General features: G+C 38.9%; 1 protein-coding gene across 1 annotated transcript in view; it reads left to right on the top strand.

Moving 5' to 3' along the window:
- The window catches only part of LOC127864188 (traB domain-containing protein-like), a 24,502-nt gene extending 4,468 nt beyond the window's left edge, over positions 1–20,034 (top strand). The window contains exons 2-8 of the mRNA XM_052403897.1: positions 157–449; positions 5,310–5,450; positions 8,764–8,874; positions 9,246–9,385; positions 10,234–10,406; positions 13,031–13,133; positions 14,364–20,034. Of these exons, the coding sequence (XP_052259857.1) occupies positions 157–449; positions 5,310–5,450; positions 8,764–8,874; positions 9,246–9,385; positions 10,234–10,406; positions 13,031–13,133; positions 14,364–14,508 (1,106 nt within the window). The 3' untranslated portion in view covers positions 14,509–20,034. The remainder of the gene's footprint in view (positions 1–156; positions 450–5,309; positions 5,451–8,763; positions 8,875–9,245; positions 9,386–10,233; positions 10,407–13,030; positions 13,134–14,363) is intronic.
- The last annotated feature ends 685 nt before the right edge of the window (positions 20,035–20,719 follow it).

The raw sequence follows: 20,719 nt of genomic DNA, 5'->3' as shown, positions 1-20,719 counted from the left end.
GTAAAATATTATATATGCTAAAGCTTTTTGAACCTCTACGAGAAATGCTTAGTCTTTTTTTTAATGGCGCATATGATGTAAAAAAATATTTTCAAGAGAAATGTAATTTTGATTCATTATTCTGACAAATGTTGTTATTTCCCGAATACTTTGCAGGTGGCAAGGCAGAGGCTGATGCCGAAATAGAGGAACAGATAGAAGTTGAGCAAAACAGTGAAATTGAAGGCGCAGATGAAGATTATGTGTACTCTGATGATTTCGAACTCTCAGACGGTGAACTTTCAGACATTGAGGACGATGATGAAATCAATATGTATGTAGAAAAAAATCGTGATCTGAATCCGGATCTACCTGAGACGGTGACATTGTTGGAGACATCATGGGGAAGCAAGGTCTACCTGGTTGGCACGGCCCATTTCAGTGCTGAGAGTCAGGAAGATGTCGCCAAGGTAACTGAAATAATTCATATAATCCTCCCTCTTGAAAAACAGGTTTTAATGCATGTGCATAAAGTGCTGTCGCACAGGATATCAGCCTTTTTTAATGTAAGGCATTCTCTTTTTAGCGAAAATCCAGTTAAGGCAGAAAATGTTTTCCGTTTTTCGGTAAATTATAAAGAAGGAAAAATATAACTGCAATATTATACACAATCTGCCTATTAAACATCCAAATTAGAAGGTATCTCCCGGTATCTCGCAGTTAAAGGCCCGGTCACACCGCCAGAACTTTGCTGGAGCGTACCTTGAACGGTATGAAGAGGGGCTGAATTTTGGCAACGCTCGTCACCGCGCACACAATGGGGAAAAAAATCGAAAACACCGGCGTTGCCAAAGTGGTGCACCGCTGAAGCCAGCTTTGGTTTAGCGTTGGTTTAACGGTAGCGAGCGGTAGCGAGCGTTGGTTTAGCGGTGACGCGAGCGTTGATAGAGCGTCGTTCTGCGCATGCGCGCGTCGGCTCGGCGGGAGTTTAAAGTTGGTATAGCGGCAAACCGCTTCTGACTACGGAACTGAACGGATCGCTTTGATAGACGTTCTGATAATTTTTGATAGAAGTCAATAGTTGAAGTTCATCATGCCACGTAGACAAAAGAAGTGGAAGGCTGGAGATGGAGAGGCAGCAGCCTCCAAGAAGATCAGTACTGAGCAGGCAGCTGAACCAATGGAGTCAGGTAAATATAGGTAGCCCACTAGTTGTGTCAAGAAATATTCAACAACTGTGAAAAAATACTTTTATGTATTTTACTTCAACATTTTAAATTTATAATTCATTTGTTATATTTTGCAGAGATCAGTAATGCCACACCAGAATCAACTGCTAGCACAGCCACTGTTAAGACAGCCACTGCTGCAACAGCCCAGGCAGGTGCAGCTATTGATGAAGGTAATCGCCAATAGAAATATTAAATTTAGTGATGGTAATAATAATAATAATAATAACCATAATCTTTCAATCACGTTGACATTGTTCATGTAATATTCACGTGTTATATTTTGCAGAGACCAGTAATGCCACACCAGAATCCACTGTTAGCACACCCACTGCTAACACAGCCACAGCCACTGCTACCACAACCAAGGCAGGGGCAGCTGCTGATGAAGGAAATCACCAATGAAAATGTATGAAATGTAGTGATAATGATAACAATGATAATAATAATCTTTGAACCAGGGAGGCAAGAGAGCTGAACATTGTGGAGGGAGCTGAAGTTCTCAGGACATGGTGGAAGTCAGTCCGGGACCTCTACGCTAAGCTTATCTGCAAGAAGTCTGACCAGGCTGCAGCGAACTTGACGGACAGAGAACTGTTCATCCAGAGGAACTGCGCCTTCCTGCACAAGGAGGTCAAGCCCAGGAAAGGCCAGCCACTAAGAAAAGTACCCCTCACACAGGAAACTTTAGCAAACCAGCCTCCAAAAGCCCAGCCCTCGGCGTCGACCAGCATCTCTCGCCAGCCTTCCCACGACGTCGAGGAACAGGAAGAAGACGAGGGTTCCCTCTCGCTCATTGAAACTCAAGCGGCACTCACGAGGTCCCAGGGCACCCCACCTCCACTAGCTCTCTCCTCCACCACCACCAGACCACGCCGTGCCGCCACCAGAGCCGAGCCTTAAGACGCCCCTGCGATGCTGGAGATGAGAGATAGTATGAAGGCTACCAACGCCCTCCTGGAGAGACTGGTCCAAGCTCAGAAGATCAGCCATGCACGACAGCCCTTCATCACTTACATGTCCCAGTCTCTCCAACAACTACCTGAGGCCCAGTACCAGCTCACAGTAGAGAGAATGACAGCCATCCTCCACAAGATGCAGCGACCCATCCCCCACCCCCTCCCTTCAGCTCAACCACCTCCAGCATCAGTACCTTCACCCACACTCACCTTCTACCAGCAGCGGCCGCATTGCTACCAGCCCCAGACTCAGCATTACGGCTTCCAGCAGCAGCCTCAGCCTGAGCACCAGCCTCAGCACTTCCAGCATTTGCAGACACCCAGAGGCAGCCAGCCATCCTCCACCCCAAAGAGCTCCAGCGCAGGACTCATGTTGTCAGACATGCCGAAGTTTTACTCCTTTAACCAAGCCAAAATGAGCGCCGTTAGCGAGGGGTGGATTCTCCAGGACCTTCAAAGGCAGGATATAAATGCTCCAGCCATACCAATCCCCGCCACAGCTCAAGGGACTTATGATTTACTGGCAGAGATAAGGGCCACCGTTAAGGAGAATTGAGACTGCTTGTGATGTGTTGAAGAGACTGCTCAGTTATTTCATGTGATTTTTGTTTAAGGGATGAGCTGGTAAGCTGTTTTGATGTTTATTGTTTTTATGTGCACTTGTGTGTTTGGGTGGTCTCAAAAGTTTTTAGCTTTAATAAACAGCATTTTTATTAAACTATTCTTGACTACTTTATTGATTGGAATTTCTAACTTTAAAAAAAACCTTCAAGTATTTAACAAGACATGTCTTAACCCATTAAGACCCAGGCTATTTTTAGAGTCTACCTCTTTGACTAAAATTACCAAAAAGACAGCTTACTACAGGCTTAACGACTTACAAGACCCCATAGTACTGAAATCATTGAAAACAATAGAGCATTTGCTCCTTTTTGGAGCAAATGTTTTATTTATTACAATGGCTTTAGAAACTGAAATTTTCAGAGGTGCTGAAAGGCGCTACTGGGACTTAATGGATTAAACATAAAGTGCTTTTATTAATGTAATATGACATCGAGAATGAATCACATCACAAGTTTCTTTATTAATCTCATAACATTTCAAACAAACACAAGTACAATCTGTTCATTGCATGTCCAATACTGGGGCACCATTAACGTTCGAGTTTCTTTAACAATGACAAACAACATTTACAACAAAGTAATCAACATATAACATGTATGTGGACAATGCACAAGTGTATCCTCAGTGTTCTGCGCAGTGTTCAGTTGATAGCCACCATTCTTTCCTGCCAGTCCACTGATGCTGCAGGGGAGTTGCACCAATGCTTGAGTAGGTTACGCTGCCTCTTCCCATTACGCGAAGCTGTGTTTGGGCCTTGCACGACGATAGTGTCCTCCAGGTTCCGTCCTTCTCTCCATGCCCCAGGCTGCAGGTTGCCATCTGGTTGTGCACGGTCCACAAGTCTGTTCTGGAGCACTGGATAGCGGATGCGCATCAGGTTGTGGAGGATGCAGCAAGCTTCCGCGATGGTTCTGACAGTTTCATGGTGATGTTGCATGATGGTTAGCAGAATCTGGAACCTGTTGGCCAGGATGCCAAATGCGTTCTCCACGACCCGTCTTGCCCTGGACAGCCGATTGTTGAAGATGCGCTCTTCAAGGATGAGCTTTCTGGTGTTGTACGGCTTCATGAGGTAGGTCCGCAGAGAGAAGGCGTCATCTCTGATGATAAAGTAAGGCACATTCTGATTGTCATTGGGTAGGGGGTCTGGCTGAGGAAAGGCATGAATCGGGTTCTGGTCCAGCCCACGATGGAGATCACTTTCATTGTAGATCTGAGCGTCTGAGGATAAGCCATTGCCTGAGACGTCAATGTAGGTGAACTTGTAGTCAACATCCACCATGGCAAACAGGATCACGCTGTAAAAGCCTTTGTAGTTGTAGAATTCTGAGCCAGAGTTAGGAGGAGCTTTACAGGCCACGTGCTTGCCATCAATGGTACCAACTGTGTGGGGAAAGTTCCATCTCTGGTACCATTTGTCAGCCAGGTCTCTCCATCCTTGTTCAGTTGTTGCTCGAAACAACAATTCATCTGTGTACTCCTCAATGATGGCCTTTACCACTTCTCTAACTACCACACTGATGGTGTTGTGGGGAATTGCATGTTTCTGTAGGTGTTACCAGAGGCCAGGTGCCGTAGGGTGATTGCCACTTTGAGACCAGGTTCCAGGCTTGGTCGGTAATTGGTGTTCAAGATTTCAACGTTGGCCTTGCGGACCCAAACGTCCACCAACTTGCGTCTAGCGGTGACAAACTTTGACTGAGCGTTGGTGGTACAGTAGTGAACTTTGTCGGAGTGGAAAATTGCCCGCTCCTCACCGCTCGCAATATTTTGTGCAGCTCAAAACTTTCTAAGCGGTAGGAGGAACCATCAGCGGTCACTGAGCGTATACGATGTGCCTTTACGGGGGCCGACTTCTGTTTAACGGTCGTGAACGGTAGCGCGCGGTGATGATTGTTTTTCACCGCTCCAGGAACGCTCAAGCAAAGTTCTGGCGGTGTGACCGGGCCTTAAAGCACTGTAGTATGTTTTTATCAGCATATGTGACTAAATTGTCACCAGTGCAAATAATGTGCTTCAGTGATGGAACATTTTTATACATACCAGTTATATAGAAAAGAGGGCTTGAGGAACAGATAACACTTGTTAGGCTAATAATTCTTTAAACTTGTGTTGCATCAGGGACGAAAATTAGCAGTTGCAGACTAGCCATAGCCCTTGCAATTTATGCTGGGCCCATGTATTGTTTGAGAAAACTAATATGTCTTCTGTAACAAACAATTTTGAAAGAGCAAGGGAACCATGTCCCCGATATGTATTTTCTAAACGTGTTGTATTGAGCCTCGTTCTGAGAAAACTGGGCTTAATGCATGTGCGTAAAGTGTCGTCCAAGATTAGCCTATGAAGTCTACACATTCTAATCAGACACTAAACTTTCTGTCCACCTTTACTAGATTTTCGTTTAGAAGTAACTTTCTTTAAATGAATAATTCAAATTCAATTAGATAAAAGCAGATCGTGTCGTCCCTGATTAGCCTGTGCAGATGCACATGCAATAAACCCAGTTTTCCCATATCAGACGATAGTTGCCACCCAGCCAGACGTGGTGCTGGTGGAGCTGTGTAACAGCCGCATGAACATCCTGCAGTATGACGAGGAGACCCTGCAGAGAGAGGCCAAGGATCTGAGTCTGGCCAAGATGAAACAACTCATACAGCAGGTTAGGGGCTGGGCTGGTATTCATTAACCCATTCTTAGACTAAAGAATAAGGACAAATCTTAGACTCAATAAAATTATCTAAGAATTTGTGTATATACTGACTCTAATGGTGCTTATATTATTAATATATTGTCTGACAGAGGTCAATGATCTGAGTCTGGCCAAGATAAAACAACTCATACAGCAGGTTAGGGGCTGGCCTGGTATTCATTAACCCATTCTTAGACTAAAGAATAAGGACAAGTCTTAGACTCAATAAAAATAACTGAGAATTTGCATATATACAGACTCAAAATGGTGCTTATAATATTAATATATTGTCCTGAATAAAGACTTACTACATTATAGATGTTAACTGCCATTCAAAACTTCACTTGCATGTAGTTATAGTAAATAACAGTTTAATGAATATTCTTTTTTTTTAGACTTTAGTCTAAGTATTGGTTAGCGAACACGGGCCCAGGGCCAGCAAACTTCCTTTTCCATCTCAACAATTGGTCTATAAGAACAACAATTCTCAGTCTCAAGCTTGGTCTTTACTAAACATTCTTGACTGAATTATTATCGTTGCATAGTCCAAGTTCATGGATAGCGAAAGTTTGTGGATTTTCAGTTTGGAATAACTAACCGCGCTAGATTTTGACATCCTGGAGACATAAACCGAAAGTGTGTATTGCAAGCAAACTATCTTTTTACAACTGAGAACAAAATATTGAAATGCAATGCGTTCTAAACAGGTAAAAAAATTGAATAATGTCCGTAAGTGTATTTTACCTCCATTTTCCTTTGCCAAAAAAATCCATAACAAAATACATAAACCCTATTTTGCTCACTTTGTTTACATACAGCGTTCTATTGGCACTGTATGTACACAGACTCGTTCTCGATTTTGAAATGCTATTTAGGCAAAGTAAAAAAAGAAGTGTTTTTCGGTACCTGGTTCCTTATGCATTTTTATTGAATGTACACAGGTGGTTAGCGTGTGACTTTAATATTAATTAGTGAAAACATCATTTTGAATGATAAATAATCAAATGTTAAAAAAAGTTATATCAACTTTTCTGGAAAAAAGTCACTTTCATTATAAACATGTATATCAAGGTATTCAACTCAAAATGACCCGAAGGTGGGGTGCAATCGCTTTGAACAGCCATAAATTCATCAGTAGCGCAGCGATTTTCAAGAATTTGGACTAGTTGTGTATCGTGTTATTTCTTAAAATTTGAACCAGCATTTGCAGAAAGATACAATATATATATGTACATTTCCAGAAAGGAAATTCATTTCTGCGTTGAATAAGACCAAGTTTATGGAAATCGCTGCACAATTAATGACGTTATGGCTGTTCAAAGCGATGCACCCTGATTTCGGGTGATCTTGAGTTGGATACCTATTTTCAGAAAAGTTGATTTTTAGTTATATTTTGATTATTTATTCACTAATTAATATCATAGCCACACGCTAACCACCTGTGTTAATTTTACAGGTCAATCGAACTCCATTGAAACAGTAAACATTTCATTAAATAGTGTTCTTTATACATATTCAATGTTCAGTTACATATGCATTTTTTATTGTTTTCATTCATATATGAAAAATGTTTAGAAAACACACATTTCTACATTTGGCCTAATCAGCTGTTCTGGAGTAATGACGTCACATGTGTCATCCATGAACTTACATGAATTCGACATGGCGGTTAATACTGATGGATGGTGTTTGTTAACTTGAATGTGGAAGACAAGATTACAATTGAATTCGATTATTTTTGATTATTCACACAGGTAATGATTTAATTTATGCTTAATTATATTAATTTGATCAAAATAAAAATATAATTGCTTATACAACTGTTCTTTTTGTTATATTCACGAACTTACGATAGACCAGAATATGTTTGTAAATTTGAGATTTTGTTTTTAAAGCTGTCTTAAAATATTTACCTCCATTATGATAATGCTCCTAAGTTCAAGCTTTTGTAGTAAAAATGGTCTTTACTGAAAATATTGACCAATAGGATCGCTTGTTCAATTTGACTTTCTTTCCATTTGCTCATCATCTAAGAAAAAACAAATTGTAGTCCATGTAGTTGGGCAGTGAAACATTTGGAACAGGGTCATTTCCTGATGTTTTGGGTTTGATTGTGTGCAATAACAAATGCAGAAAATGGTATTGAATAATAACATGTTGGAGCTAAGGTTGGTTCACGTGTCTTACTGTTACAGAAAGCCTGTTACAAGGTGTGATGTTTGTGCTTCTGTTACAGAGAGGTCTGTTACAATGTATGATGCATGTGTTACTGTTACAGAGTGGCCTGTTACAAGGTGTGATACATGTGCTACTGTTACAGAGTGGCCTGTTACAAGGTGTGATGCATGTGCTACTGTTACAGAGTGGCCTGTTACAATGTATGATGCATGTGTAACTGTTACAGAGTAGCCTGTTACAAGGTGTGATGCATGTGTAATTGTTACAGAGTGGCCTGTTACAAGGTGTGATGCATGTGTTACTGTTACAGAGTGGCCTGTTACAAGGTGTGATGCATGTGCTACTGTTACAGAGTGGCCTGTTACAATGTATGATGCATGTGTAACTGTTACAGAGTGGCCTGTTACAAGGTGTGATGCATGTGTTACTGTTACAGAGTGGCCTTTTACAAGGTGTGATGCATGTGTTACTGTTACAGAGTGGCCTGTTACAAGGTGTGATGCATGTTTACTGTTACAGAGTGGCCTGTTACAAGGTGTGATGCATGTGCTACTGTTACAGAGTGGCCTGTTACAAGGTGTGATGTATGTGCTACTGTTACAGAGTGGCCTGTTACAAGGTGTGATACATGTGTTACTGTTACAGAGTGGCCTGTTACAAGGTGTGATGTATGTGTTTCTGTTATAGAGTGGCCTTTTACAAGGTGTGATGTATGTGCTACTGTTACAGAGTGGCCTTTTACAAGGTGTGATGTATGTGCTACTGTTACAGAGTGGCCTGTTACAAGATGTGATGTTTGTGCTACTGTTACAGTGACCTGTTACAAGGTGTGATGCATGTGTTACTGTTACAGAGTGGCCTGTTACAAGGTGTGATGCATGTGTTACTGTTACAGAGTGGCCTGTTACAAGGTGTGATGCATGTGTTACTGTTACAGAGTGGCCTGTTACAAGGTTCGATGTATGTGTTACTGTTACAGAGTGGCCTGTTACAAGGTGTGATGCATGTGTTACTGTTACAGAGTGGCCTGTTACAAGGTGTGATGCATGTGTTACTGTTACAGAGTGGCCTGTTACAAGGTGTGATGCATGTGTTACTGTTACAGAGTGGCCTGTTACAAGGTTCGATGCATGTGTTACTGCTGAAGATGACTGCACATCTGACAGAGCAGCTGGGAATGGCGCCAGGGGGAGAGTTCCGTAGAGCTTTCAGAGAGGTTGGTGTATTAGTTTGCTTGTCTTATTCTAACTAAGCAATTATTCTTTTTGTAAAAAAATGATGGTATGTTTTTTTCCTTTTTTCAAATAAATTGACACAGATATGGTTGTATCGTGAATGAAAAATAAACAATGCCAATATGAATTGGTCATTACTAACCTTATGGAAAAGGGTCATTGTCGGCCCACATAATATGCCCTTTTTTTTAAAATTTAACACATTATTTTTCTTAGACGCACAATCAGGTTGATTTTGACGGATTGTATTATAATTTTATGTCCTCTAAAAACGCGTGTTTTATTGTAAATTTAAACAAACGTATAGTCATATATTTTTTATCAATCCCTATAATCCCTGTGTATCTTTCAGGCCCAGAAGGTCATGGGTTGTAGGTTCCAGCTGGGCGACCGTCCCATCCAGATCACGCTTACCCGCGCAATGTCGTCCCTCACATGGTGGCAGACCATCAAACTGGCCTTCCATCTTCTCACCTTTAACGATTCAATCAGGTTACAGGATGACACTTTCTGCCTAGACTGAATTTTTGTAAGAAGAGACTTTTTAGACATCTTGCATTAAGCCCCGTTTTCCAACAGTGTGGCTAATTTCTTTCAGCTACAATTATCAGCCCATGATCCATAGCCACACTTGAATCTTACAGTGAGCTATGATTCATCCTTACCTTGGTTGTTTATTGTTTTCATGATCCAAAATTAGAAAATGATATCAGCCATATATAATAAGAATTATTTCTTCTATTAATTCTACTGCCATAATACATTCATTTTATGTTCTAGCAAGGAGAGTTCAATGAGTTTAAAAGTGGCAATTTATTCTACAAATGTTGTCAGTAGCTTTGGATGTTATATACTGGTAAGGAGAAAGTTGTCAAGTTGCAAAAGTGGTCTGTACAACCAGTCCCTGGGCCCTTATTCACCAACCCATTCTTAGACTTAAGAATGAATTATAGAGCATAGACTTAAAATCAAGAAATATACCTCCAGTGTTGAATATATATAGGCTACCACAGGTGAAAATGTCCTTAACTGAATATTCAACATGTTGAATGACATAGATAGAAGCAGTTAATGCAAAGTTTGACTCAAAATGAAAGAAATGCTTAACATTTCAATTTAAAGAATACCCTTCATTCTTATACTTAACCCTTTGCATGCTGGGAAATTTGTCGTCTTCTAAAATTATGTCTGCTGAATTTCTTAAATTAGCATTTTCTTCGATTTTTTTCAAAGAAGACTATAAGAATAGCAAACAGTTTGGATCCTGATGAGACGCCACGTTCTGTGGCGTCTCATCTGGATTCAAACTGTTTGCAAAGGCCTTCAAAATTCGGTTCCAGCAAGGAGGACGTAGAGAAGTGCAAGCAGAAGGACCTGCTAGAGGAGATGCTGAAGGAGATGACGGGCGAGTACCCGGGCCTCACCCGCTACTTCGTGTTGGAACGCGACACCTTCCTAGCCCACTCACTCAAACATGCTGCTCAGCCTATACCTGCACCAGACAAGCCTGCAGGTGGGTAGGGGCATTTCTGCTGCTGTGGGATGTTCTAGCCTTTAAAAAAGGACCTTTAATACTTGTATTTGTCATATTGTATTAATTATTGCCCTATGTAACCTTTTGTGCTTATTTGAAGGCCCCCAAAATTTGGAGGCATTAAGCATTGCATTTGTTCATCCTTCTGTACCATAATTTAATATAGGCAACTCCTTTTTTAATCTTTGGGTGTATTGTGCTCAAACTTTTACAGCTAAATAACCTTAAAGTTAAAAAATATGATCTTAAAGGAAGGAACTTTGGCTGTGACAGATCTTGGCAGAATTATGACCTGTTATCCTTTTTTTTCCAAAAATTTAAAATCAGTTAATGTTTGTTGACAAAATATGCCAAGGTTGTAATTAAACAATCTCTTAAGAAGCCTTTTCAGCAGAAGAAACCTGTAAATGGTACAGACAATTAACATACATGAAATAGTATCTAAAAGAATTAGCAAACGTTATTTTTTTAAAAATCAGGTAAATACAATTTTAACAATCGCCATCTAAACAGTTAACTGTAAACAGCAACATGCATGTTAAAATGCATAATTTTAAAGTCCTACCTTAAAATGCACAATTCTCAATACTTGGATGTGATAATTTAAGCTTAAACCTATTATTTAAGCTTGATTGCATCAAAAGCCTCAGGCTTATTGCAACTCTATCAAGTCCGTTTCCTGGGACTAGAACAAGTACCTGATGTCTTTGGGGGATATCTAAAGAATGTTAGCACCAGGGGGATGGAGCCTGTGACCTCCTGGTTTCTAGGAGGACACCATATCCATTATACCACAGCAAATGTATTTGGCGACCTATAAAAGCAACTGATTGATTTTGCCAGTGCTACACTAGGCAATAAATCTGTTACAAAATAATTATTTAATTGTATTCCATTAAATATGCATCTTTGGAACATTTGCCTGCCCCACCCAGTTTATTATCACAACTTTCGCAAAAGTAGTCATCACTTTTTCAAAATGCCACTGGTTGTGATTATCAAAAATCCGTATGATTGCATATTTTGTGTAATTATGCCCCGGGTAGGGTGGCATATAGTAGGCAGAATTTTTTCCGTAACTATTTGAGTTACTATTACCTGATTTGTGGTATGTGAGATTATCTGCATGAGTTACAGATCAAGTTCCAGTTACGTTCTGGTCTAATGATTTTTGGCGAAGTTATGGACCTTGGACTAAGAAATTTTCTCTACTATAACAGTTTTCCAGACTTTTTTTTAATTAACACTTGCAGATATTTACATGACGTTTGGTGTGTGAGTCTATCTACATGACTTGCATATCAAGTTGACGTTTCGTGGTGGACTGTTGATTTTTGAGGAAGTTACAGGCCTTGGACTTGACAATTTTCTCAAAAAATAACACTGTTCTGGATTTTGTGCAAACACTTTCAGATATTTACCTGATTTTTGGTGTGAGAGTCTACCTGTATGACTTTCAGATCAAGGTTGATTTTTATGCTCCCCCAAAATTTATTTTGGGGGGAGAATATAGTCGCCGCTTCGTCTGTCCGTGTGTGCGTCTGTCTGTCTGTCTGTCTGTTCGTCCATGCACAATTTTTGTCTGGGCTATTTCTCAGCAACTAATGACCGGAATTCAATGAAACTTTATGGGAAGCTTCACTACCAAGAGGAGATGTGCATATTATCAGCGGGTTCTGGTCGGATGATTTTTCACAGAGTAATGGCCATTTGAAATTTTCCATTAACTGTACATATAGTGCAATTCTTGTACGGGCTATTTCTCAGCAACTAATGACCGGAATTCAATGAAACTTTATGGGAAGCTTCACTACCAAGAGGAGATGTGCATATTATCAGTGGGTTCTTGTCAGATGATTTTTATACAGAGTTATGGCCCTTTGAAATTTTCTATAATTTTTTTTTGTCCCCCCCCCCAACTACTGTGCGCTCAAGACGTTTCCTTTTATCTGAATATATAGTGCAATATTGTGACAAAAAAAACCTTTGGGAAGTATCACCCATCTCCGGCGGTTTCTTGTTTTTTTAAGTATGTGGAGTTTTGTAACAAAAGTCAAATGAGAGGGAATTTGTGCCGTATGGACACATCATATTGTTTGCATTTCAAACTTTGACTGCAGTTTGCAGTCTGCATGTATAAATAGATATAAAGACATATTTTTATTTTGTATACGAGCCCCGCTCTGTGTTAAGGAGGTTTAATGCATGTTCGTAAAGTGTCGTCTTAGATTAGCCTGTTATTTTTCGTTAAAAGAATGTCTCTGTGCATTCCGCACAGGCTAATCAGGAACAACACTTTTCACCTAAACTTGATTTTTGCTAAGAAGAGACATTCTTTTAACGAAAAATATGGACAAAAAACGAGTGTTTTCCCAGATTAGCCTGTGAGGACTGCACAGGCTAATCTGGGACAACACTTAACGCTCATGCATTAAACCCCCTTTTAACACAGTGCAATATTATATTGTTATCTATTTATACATGCAGACAGCAAACTGCAGTCAAAGTGTGAAATGTGAACAATTCAATTCTTCATTGAACAATTTTTCGACACTATTATCCCTGAGTTCTGCAGGTTGTTTATTATCTCCTGCATTCTACAGGTTGTGTGCCATCTGTGGTGGTGGGTGTGGTAGGGATGGGACATGTGCCAGGCATCAAGGTCAATTGGAACAATCCACAGTTTGACATCAGGGAGATCATGAGGTAGGTGGTAGCTATATGACAAACTGATGTTTGGCCACATTTGTTGGTTCAAACCTATTTATTTTATTTTGACTGCTTATTTCTAAGGATTATTCAAACTCTTTGAGAATGTTTCCTTAGTAGAACCAATACTTGGTGTCTTTTGGGCGATCTTAAGAACTCTCCCACTGTAGGGATCAAAACCCATGATCTCCTGATTGCTAGATGGACACGATATCCTTAATGCCATGGCGACCTGAACTATAGTGTTTGATGTGGACTTGTGGTCATAGCTGAAGCAAAACACGCACTGTAGTGCTGAAATATGATTGAAAAGCCTGGGTCATGTCTTTATCCATTAAGAAATTTATAGAGTAAACACCACTGAGGGCTGTCTGTCTTTTATTGATTGACCAATCATCCCTGAAACATATAGCAGACCTATAGGATTGGCTATATGTTTGAGGGATAACTGTGAGGTCACTAAAGAATCTATCCGTTTAGAGCAGTGGTTATTACTTGGGCTTCTCACCTAGGCGATCTGGGTTCAATCCTGTTCCAGGAAGCATGTTAGCTTGGTTGGTGGTCATGGGACATGTGGGTTTCCTCTGGGGACTCCAGCTACCCTCACATAATACAATACCACACCATTATTAAAAATCCTTCAGTAACAAAGAAATAGCTTGAAATTGCAGCTTATTTGAAATTCGTCTGAACTTTTTGTAGTATAGTAAGCAAGTTAGGTAGGAGTAGTTGGACACATTATGCAGCCTCAGGTGCGGAAGGATGTCATTATACTTGAAATAAAACTGTACATACATGGACAAAGCACATTTTTGGGGAGCATCCATCAGTTGAACTGATATACTTGTAAATATGTAAGCTGTTGGGAAACTTTAAATACCAGTTAATCAAATATCTATACTCAGAACGCAAAAAAATAAACTTTACAGGGTAAATAAACATTGCTTGTTTATAATTTAATTTAGCCCTTTACCACTTAGATACGTATTTTGATGAATTTGTAGTCGCTTAGAAAGTTTAATTTAATTAAATACCTTTCTTACTTAGTTCAAGTTTTTAAGGCTTCATTTCCAACCCTAAGATACTGTTGAGCAGCAAACAGCATAAAACCTCAACAGACTGCGAGTTACTCGCAGGCTGTTGTGGTTTTATACTGGTTGCAAAAGCCATTTTCACTTTGCTTCTTATGGCAAAAAGGGTTAATGAATGTTTTTGCGACTTTTGCAGGCTACCAGAGAAGAAGTTATCGACCCGTATAGTACAGACGTGTGTACGGCTCACACTGCTGGGCTGTGGCCTCAGTTTGATAGGACTTTCCACTTTTGGCTGCTATAGACTCTACAATTGGACATTACCCTCAAAAAGCATATAGACCTGCATAGATTATCTTCTATTATCTATTAGGGCCTGTTCTGTTCAGTATATAATTGTAAATGATTTTATTCCAAGTGCCTTTACTATGGGTAAAATATTGCTTTGGTATGCCTTGCAATCATTCTTTCTTAGGACTGTTTAAAAAGTGGGAAATATACATGTGATCAGAACACCTATGGCAGTGGGATAGAGGACGATATCCCCTCTCTATTTAAAAAAATAAATGTAGAGTCATATAACTAGGTGGTAATGTTTTTGGGCATTATATTCAGGCTAATGTTCAAGAACAGCATGATTGCTTGAAGCACTTCTGAGTTATGGCCCTTGTGACAAATTGGAACTAATTTGAGTACAAAACAATATGCATATCAATGCTTACATCATATAGCAACATGTAGTTAAAGGCACGCCAGTTTACAGAAGGCTCGCCTTACGTTCCTAGGTTATGATTGTATGCTAGACAAGGACATTTGGTGCCGAATGAGTCTACAATCAAACTGGCAATTATAAGCATTTCTTTATTTGCAGTTACCGTATTTTACCATGCATAGCGCGCAGTTTTTTACCTTCAAATTTCAAAATAAAAATTCAGTGCGCGTAATACATTGACACAACGCTTTCCTGGTTGCTAAATTGCGAAAAATCCATTTCGTAATCGTAAATCTTCACAATTGCCGCCATTTTTTTTACTATTGCAGAAAAACTACACCCTACAATGTTATAGACTGAAGGAGCCGTTGTCGAAACAACAAATAGCGGGAAGGGTAGGTATGAACGGGGTAGTAACAGTTTTGGCAAAAATTAAAAGATGAAAAAATTGTTTTTGTTGGTGTTTTCACACTTCTTCATTGATCGCATTTTTAGGGGCTGTTGTCGACATAAAATGAATGAAGATGAAGTTAGGTGTGAAGGAGTTGTGTTTCGCAGGTTGAGGTAGGTGTGAATGGGGTCTTTGCACTTCGTAATTGACATTTTTCATCTAGCAATGTACGAACTAACTTGTTGAGTAATTTGAGACGCTAATTGGCATTTGAGACCTTTATTGACACTTGAGAACGTGAAAATATGCATTGGCACCGCATTGTGTATAAATATTGAGCGTTCAACAGTGCAGTTTCAAACGTTCAATTGCTATTGCTTATACGACATCACAGAAAGAATATTTGAAATTGTCAGCCCCAACTTTATCTTGAAATTGTCAGCCCCACTATATCTTGAAATTGTCAATCAAGATATATACAAGATACATCTTGTAAATTGCCACTGAACATCCTTGTTCAAAATGGGTCGTATACGTCAATCGTACACAGTCAGAGAGAAACTTGATGTAATCAAGTACGCCGAAGCTCACAGCAATCGGGCAGCTGGCTGTGAGTTTAATGTCGGCGAGTCTTCTGTGCGGGAATGGCGTAGGGACAAGGCCAGCCTGATGAAACTGCCGCGAACGAAGCTGGCGCAGCGGGGGTCCGCTGCACACTACCCGGAAATCGAGAAGCAGCTGCTCTCCTGGGTAGAAAAGCGACGCGACAGGGGCATAGCCGTATCAACTGTGGAGCTTCGAATGGAGGGTCGACGACTGGCCGGTCTCCTTGAAGCCAAAGATTTCAAAGGGTCAGCTCGTTGGGCTTATGCTTTCCTAAAGAGACATAACCTGTCCATTCGAAGACGGACCCACATTGCTCAGAAGCTGCCAAGCGACTACGAAGAAAAGTTGCTTGAATTCCAGAGATTCGTCATCAAACAAAGAGTCAAATATGAGTTCGACCTCTCGCAGATTGGAAACGCCGATCAGACGCCTCTGACATTTGACATGCCAGCCAACACCACCATTGCGACGAAGGGTGGCAAAACCGTATCTATAAACACAACGGGGAATGAAAAGAACAGGTTCACCGTCATGCTGGCATGTACAGCAGATGGTGGAAAGCTCCCCCCGTTTGTTGTTTTTACCACCATATTCTCGAGAGAATAATCTTTAAAATTGTCGAAAATATAGTGCTATGCAACCCATGCTCCAGATCGTTTAAACGCTCCCTTCTTTAAAACACAAAATTAAGCGCCCGAAAAACTCCGATTAAATGATTGCACAATATAAAAATGGCGGCCATTTTCGGCCCGATTTTCAGGCTTTTTGGTCTTGAATTCTTTTTTTTCCCCATTTTGGCTTTAAAAAATCGCATGCGCGTTATACATGGTAGCGCGCTATACGTGGTAAAATACGGTACATGTACTTATAAAGCATAAGCTAATTTAAAAAATATTGAATTAAACTTTAATGCATCGAAAGCTTTGAGAATATTTTAGACAAAATAACTTATGAATACATGTACATAGCATAGGTAGTAACATTCAGTAACAGAAAATGACTTTTCAATAGTGATCTTTATTCATTTCCTAAACAAAATTACCACAAGAAATAAGCTGTTTTTGCTATCAGCAGAATCTCATGGATTATATCTCAAACACACGAAATGTATAGTAGGTAGTTTGTTTGTTCCATAGTCAATACTTGTTTTTCAATTATTATCATAATATCAGACTTAAGGCAACATTAGGACCTTAATATATGATTTATCTTGACCAATGAAATCAGTTGTTACAAGTTGGTTTCAAATGATCCTTTTAAATGGACCAATCAAATAAATCATTATAAGTTGGTTTCAAATTGACATTGCACTTTATAAATGTTTAAAGATTTGCGACTTTGCCAGATAGCAACTAGATGTCTAGTATCATTTGTTAAACAGGTCAAAATCATTGAAATGCTACAAACTCAGATGGGGTCTACAAGATGACATTTACTCTTTATGACCAAAGTTCCTGCATTATAGTGTGTCAGTATGATTAGGTGTTGGTGTTTTCATGAATATTTATTGACATTTGAAGTATAGCCACATTATATGTTATTCCTATTATTCAAATTGTTCTTGCATAAGATTTTATCCTATTTTATTGCACTTTATGTTTGCACAATTTTTTAAATACTTTTGATTTTGACAGTCTTTATGTTTTCATAGTATTCAATGCTTTATTGTATGGGTCTAAAAGTGACTAGACCTTCTTAATCTGTTTCAACATACTAGCTTATATTATTTCCTATATTTAATTTTTGCTAAGATTGTATACATAGTACATTGCAGTTATTCACACTGGCATTACACAAGTGTATTAAGAAAGTGATGTTCCCAATTTATATTTTAATCTTATGGGGCCTTTGTATTTACATTTGTAATAATAACTTCATGATAAATGATTAAAAGCATAAGCGTCCATGTAACTTCAGTATTTTCAATACATGATTGCTTGCTTTCTTCTTTCATTTAAAACTGCAGTTTTTTTTCTGTTTGGAACCATTTTGAAACTCTTAATCTTAAAGGATGTGACAAGAAGCCAGAACTGGATTTTTTACAAATTATGTCCCTAAATCGAGTGTTAAGAGCAAATATTTTTTTATTTATTCAAAATTGATGTGTTTAAAGCATTCTAATCAAACTAAAATAATGTTTTACACAGATATTATCATTGACAACATGTTTGGTCATGGTCCACTTGTGAGTGTTAAACATGTGCACCATCAATCGCTGATTTTCAATCTGTTTCAAATAATGCATGTTATTTGCAAGTTGCTTGAGACAGAGAGCAAATTCCTACTAACAGATGCTGATTAACCTTTCCCACTCAGAGGCAAAGTGAAAATTGCCACATGCAAACAGCATTAAACCAGAACAGCCTGTGAGTAACTCGCAGTCTGTTCAGGTTTTATGATGTTTGCTGTTCATCAGTATCTAAGGGTTGGAAATGAAGCCTAAAAAACTTGAACCTAGTAAGAAAGGTCTTAATTAAATGTAACTTTCTAAGGGACTACAAATGCTTCAAAATATGTTTCTAAGTGGTAAAGGGTTAAATATCTTATGTATTCTGAACCTTCTGCTGACAATTTATTATTAGCTGCACTTATATACTAGTCAATGTTTACTCTTACGTGGCAATACACTTCTGGTGCATGTGTTTACTGTTTGTTGTAAATATGAGTTTGTTAGAGGTTAATATGCAGTAATGTCTTCCACTTACGAAAGTGTAGCCAGAGCCGAGTCAGGCCCTGTTTTTATCAAGCTTTTAAGAAACATATTTTTGTTTAAATATCTTCTCTTCTTAGTAAAAATCCAGTTTAGATGGAAACTGTCTGCAAAAACTTACGCAATAATTGTAAATGTACTTAAGCTGTATTCATGTTTTACCTTATTTTAAGATAATTCAATATTGAATTCCATGTTGTCAAATTGCATCTATAAGTCTTATTGACATATTAATGGTATTGTTATAGAAAAAGTTACACAACTTAAGATATTGGTGGGGGATCGATGCTTAACTGCTTGTCCTTTATTCTTTTCTTGTTATTCATTATTTTTTGTCTTTACTAAAATGTAATAAAACATTTGAAAAAATACTCTTTTGACCAATCATGATATTTCATATAGCCATTTACATATTTCATCATGGTAGCAACCAAGCTAGCAACTCCGCATAATGTGGTGTGTGGTAATTACACTGGGTATAATGCATGTGCGTAAAGTGTTGTCCCAGATTAGCCTGTGCAGTTTGCACAGGCTAATCAGGGACAACACTTTCCACCTAAACAAGATTTTTGGTAAGAAACGAAAAATACCATAAAAGCGGAGTGTTGTCCCTGATTAGCCTGTGCGGACTGCACAGGCTAATCTGGGATGACACTTTACACACATGCATTGTACCCAGTTTTCTCAGAATGCGACACAATTGTCTAAAAAAAAAAAAATCCACAATAAAAATAAAATACAAGGCATAATATTATTTGATTGGAATTTTAATAATCCTTAACCTTTTCCAATGGATTAATTTTAATTAGTTGGGAACTGGCATCAGTATACATGTATTCTCTGCACTTGTTTTTATGCCCCCGAAGGAGGGTATATAGTGATCGGACTGTCTGTATGTCCGTCCGTGCGTCTGTCTGTCCGTCACACTTTGCGTTTAGGTTTCGAAAAATGCTCAAAACTTCTATGTCGCTTCAGATAGCAATTTCATATCTGGCTTGCATGTGTATATGGACAAGGTCTTTCCATACGCGCACACATTTTGACCCCTGTGACCTTGACCTTGAACTTACGGTCCGCGTTTAGGTTTCGAAATCTGCATTTAGGTTTCGAAAAAAGCTCATATCTTCTATCAAGCGTTTATAGGGGGCATAAGTTATCCTATGGTGACAGCTCTTGTTTTCTATCATGTTTTTGCAATATTTTTATTACTTTGTGACATATCTAAAACAAAAACATGTGATTCCCTAAAGAGATAGAATACATCACATGTGCTTCTTTTTGTTGCCATTTTGTTTTCATGGACAGTGCCTTTCACATTTTCTGGTGCACACACTTTGCTTATTGTTTTGATTGTTAAAGACTTGTATTGTTTTACATGACATTGTCTGCAAGAAATACATTATTGTTGCTGTGAGATATATTAAAGGAATAAAATGTAAAAAAATGTATTATGAAACTATGTTTAGTTTTTTGCCATTTTATAGTACACATGCCCCTTTCTGCTATTTAACATTATAATCAGTTTTGGTATTTAGAACAAAACACAAACATGTGCAAAAGTATAAGTGTTGCTTCAAAGCCAAAAGGTATTAGGTTTCTTTTCGAACTTCATTTGCACAACTCTGGCATTCAAACATGGGGTAGTATTCTCATAACAATTCAATCTGTAATTTCTTATGTATTTGTGCTTAAGGGCTAAATGCTTCATGTTAACAAACTGCATCTTCATCTACATGTTACATCAATCTGTCACAAATAACAACTAGTCGACATCTCTCTGGATAAAAACTATAACCATAAATTAGGTTATCCTATGAAAAGAATAAATCTAGAAAAGAAAGTATAGAAATTACTATTAAAGTGTGGACAAAACACCGCTCTGCTGCGGAGTGGTGTTCCAGCCGTCAGAGCTGCATCTGCTGATAAGCCTCCATGCTGGTGTCAGAAACTGGGTCCCCACTGACAAACACAGCAGTAAAGGACATTTCCAGATTGAAGAGAAACCAAACGTGTGTTTTTAAGTGCTTGGTTTATAAAAGTGCAGTTAAGTGCTCAAGTCCCACTTGAGAACCCAGGTACGTCTCTACAACAGGATTGTATGGCCTGTGTGTGTATTTCAAAGTTTCTTAGGTC

This window comes from Dreissena polymorpha, chromosome 1 (assembly GCF_020536995.1).
Source record: "Dreissena polymorpha isolate Duluth1 chromosome 1, UMN_Dpol_1.0, whole genome shotgun sequence".
Classification (NCBI taxonomy): domain Eukaryota; kingdom Metazoa; phylum Mollusca; class Bivalvia; order Myida; family Dreissenidae; genus Dreissena; species Dreissena polymorpha.
Note: the sequence above shows the minus strand (reverse complement) of the source record. Positions and strands in the feature narration are given on the sequence as shown.